The sequence below is a fragment of the Trachymyrmex cornetzi genome, unplaced genomic scaffold (genome assembly GCF_001594075.2).
Source record: "Trachymyrmex cornetzi isolate Tcor2-1 unplaced genomic scaffold, Tcor1.1 scaffold309, whole genome shotgun sequence".
Lineage (NCBI taxonomy): Eukaryota > Metazoa > Arthropoda > Insecta > Hymenoptera > Formicidae > Trachymyrmex > Trachymyrmex cornetzi.
The window spans coordinates 440503-444182 of record NW_017297786.1 but is presented as its reverse complement, the minus strand read 5'-3'; the positions used below and the strand labels follow the sequence as shown (position 1 = coordinate 444182).

The 3680-nt window shown below is 53.1% G+C and overlaps 1 protein-coding gene across 1 annotated transcript in view; it reads left to right on the top strand.

The window, feature by feature from the left end:
- The window catches only part of LOC108762595 (RNA-binding protein MEX3B), a 39234-nt gene extending 35562 nt beyond the window's left edge, over positions 1-3672 (top strand). The window contains exon 2 of the mRNA XM_018509659.1: positions 2489-3672. Coding sequence (XP_018365161.1) covers positions 2489-3471 — 983 coding nt within the window. The 3' untranslated portion in view covers positions 3472-3672. The remainder of the gene's footprint in view (positions 1-2488) is intronic.
- The last annotated feature ends 8 nt before the right edge of the window (positions 3673-3680 follow it).

The following is a 3680-nucleotide window of genomic DNA, read 5'->3' as shown; positions in this document are numbered from 1 at the left end:
CCCGCCCCCCCCCCCCCCCCCCGCCGCTACTGCCGTCGCTATTGCTGCTGCTGCGGATTTTAGCAACGTCACGGACGCGTGATGTATCGTGGGAATGGAGAGACACAACTTCATCGAGTAGCATTCGTTTACGATTATACTCACACCCGAGGATCAACGTGTCTTATACACATCAGTCATGAATAACAAGCCTTCTTCGACGAACAAGAAAGAATTAAATTTGCGGTTACCTCGTTGGCAATTATTATTTTACGATGGTTGAAACCTTCCCGAATCATCTTTGTCGTGCGACTGCATTTGAACGAACTGAAGTCTCTAAATCGTTGCGCACTCTATGCAACCCAAGTTGACTTGAGATCGAGTCCGGATTCGAATCCGGATTCGCTGGTCTACGATTCCACGGTACGTTCGGAACACGGCGCGGCGGATCAAGAAAGACCAACCGAAAGGTCCCGGACTCGTTCCTTTCGATTCTCTCTTCTCGTCCTCTCTCGTCCCTTAGACGAAGCGAACAAAGCAAAGGGTCCCCGATCTCCCCCCCCCCCCCCCCCCCCCCTCTCTCTCTCTCTCTCTCCCTATCTCTTCGTCTCGCCTCACCTTGGCCGCGGCCCTTCAACTGTCTACGACCCACGCCCCACCTTCTCCTCTTTCTCCATTTGTGCCACCACCATCGGTACCATCACCAACCACCATCGCCACCTTCCTCGAGGTTCTACGAGCACGGCAACCTTCCTCTCCTTGGCGGGTCTTCGCTCTCCTGCCGCGTATCGTATACCTGTGCACAAGTTCGCTTGCACGCACGCGTGCACGCGCGCGCGCCCGGGTATTCTCCGATCTACCGCGTCCACCTGCCTCTACCTCGACGCGGAGTTATTTAGCCGAACCAAAGCCGCTCCGGTTCGCCCTAGGCAAATTTCCGGAATAAGGCAGAGAGAACCTTCGAGAAGCGGAAACTCGGCTGGCGAGAACACGCGGTTAAAGTTGCACGCGAGCAAAGCCCTCCTCGAGGAGTTTCTACCCGCGTATCTAGAAATACCAAAATTTCATTTCGAAACCGAAATGCTTTCGAATAAACGCTTAAATAGTTCACGCTGACGTGAAAAGTAAAAAAAAAAGTTGGTATTTCCAATTCTGGTAAATAAACATATATTTAATAGATATTCAATGTATGCACAAATAATACATACACGAGTTTTATCGAGTTCCTGCAGCGGCTCGTGTAATATGCAGCTAAATGGAATTGCGGGTCTAATAGCATTCACGCCCTCGGGACAACCTCTCACACGGCCTCTCTCATACCCTCTGACAAGTCAGTCAATTTCTTTGCTGTACGCGTGTCGCCAATCATCCACCGCCACGTTCCGTTCCGTATCGACATTAGAATTACGCATCGCAGCGGCCCTGAAGAAACGGAAATACCGTCCGTGACATTGTCGCGCGCATGTCACGCTTATACGCAAAGATATCGCTAGACCTCGTGCGTCCTTCGTCTACCCGGGAGGCGAGTTTTCAAGTGCATTCTATCCGCGCTAGCGCGGACAAAGTAATTTCGAAGAATTTATCCGTGGCCTTGCTCCCGCCCTCACGCTCTTTTGCCCTGAATTCTGCCCGTCGTTTTTCGCTTTCTTACACACGGCACGCGTTTAAAAATGCAAAATTTAATTGCGATAAAAGAGACAGAGAGAGAGAGAGTAGTATAGTGGCGCTGATCGCAAAAGAGAGAAAGACAAAAAAGCTGCGTGGTATGCGATGCAACATATGTACGTCGCCTTCTCTCCTTCCATCGACGAAGGAGAGAGTGAACTGAATGAAAGGGAGGCTCGAGAGGGGGGAGAGTGGAGGATAGAACGAGATTGAGAAGGATAGAGACGGAGAAAGAGAAACGGAAGGTTCCCAGGATGAGCGCGAGAAGGAACCGACAGAGTGGAGTCAGGAGCGAAGGGAGGAGGAGGAGGGAGGAGTGGTTCACCTGCATTGCTAGCATTGCGCTGGCTCAAGGCCAAAGAGTCTGCGAGACCGAGGACCAGACCGGGTCGGGACCTCCTTCCTTCCAGTTTCCTGCACCCTGCCGCTCTCTTGCCTCGCGCAGTGTGCCTACTGCATCGAGTCCTCTCCTTTTCTCTCCTCTCGGTTCTTTCCTTCACGCTGTGCCCCTCTATAATACGCAAACAATTGCATCACGGACGCGCTGCTGCGTTTGAAGGCTTATTACGCGCATGCGGGCAGTTTCGTGCTCCGACACGAAATAAAAGAGAAATAAAAGAAAAACTCGCGTGCCACGAGGGCGCGCAGTAGCATAATAATTGTAATCAATTTTCTCTCATTACGCTACAGTACGTAATATTGATATTTTTTTCAATTATTCATTTATCAATTATGCTTAAAAATAAAAAATAGGCAGATAGCTGTAGATATAGAATCATCGAACAGAATCAACAATATCTATGCTAACAATGCTAAGCGTTTTTTTGTCTTTATTTGATTACAGGCTGCAAGATCAAGGCCCTCCGAGCAAAGACGAATACCTATATCAAGACACCAGTGCGCGGTGAAGAACCCGTGTTTGTCGTCACCGGTCGCAAGGAGGACGTGGCCCGTGCGAAGCGTGAGATTCTTTCCGCCGCGGAACATTTCTCACAGATTCGCGCGTCGCGCAAAAGCTCCTTAGGAGCTCTTCTGGGCGCGCCACCCGGACCACCGGCGACGGTGCCCGGTCACATAACGATTCAGGTACGAGTGCCCTACAGAGTAGTGGGTCTGGTCGTAGGCCCTAAAGGCGCGACCATCAAACGAATTCAGCATCAGACGCATACCTATATCGTGACACCCAGTCGCGACAAGGAGCCTGTGTTCGAAGTGACGGGACTACCGGAAAGCGTGGAAGCGGCCAGACGCGAAATACAGGCTCACATTACCCTGCGAACCGGCACTGCACCCGGCGTTGTCGATGATACTGATCTGCTGGGCGTACTCTGCCGCGGCGGTCTCGGCTCTGTTCTCGGTATTCAAAGTATGGACCAACCGGGATCGAACAGCTCCAGCAGTTCTAATGGAGCGTTTTCGAGCAGTGCCAGCTGCAGCAGCTCGTCCAGCAGCACCGGTGGAATAGGGATGAACGACCTCGTCGCTATTTGGAATGGGATAGAGAGGGACGAAGGAATTGGCGAGTCGCCGTCATTCGAGTCGCAGCCGACCTCGACATCGTCAATCTGGTCGTTTCCGAGCGTCGCGCTACCCTCGAGGCCGTCGCCGCCGGCGACGGCGAGCCCGGCGTCGCCCACGGATTCGCTTTTGGGCGGCGCACGACGGGACTGCGTCGTTTGCGGCGAGAAGGAAGTCACCGCGGCGTTGGTACCCTGCGGACACAATCTCTTCTGCATGGACTGCGGCAATCGGGTCTGCGAGAATCAGGATCCAAGCTGCCCGGTATGCTCCAGACCAGTCCTGCAGGTGCTTCGTATTTTCTCCTAAGAGGGACTCCGCCGAGTCGCCGCCCGTCAGTCTCCCGTGTCGCGACACCCGGTGTACCAGCAGCGGCTGCATCAGCGATTTACCTTCTACCACTCCTCGAGCATGGCCGGTTAATAACTGTTCCAGCGGACATGACGACTGGAAAGCTGGAAGACAACGTGTTAGCGCCCGCGACAACGACGATGCCTGCGCGATAATCCTCTCGGCAG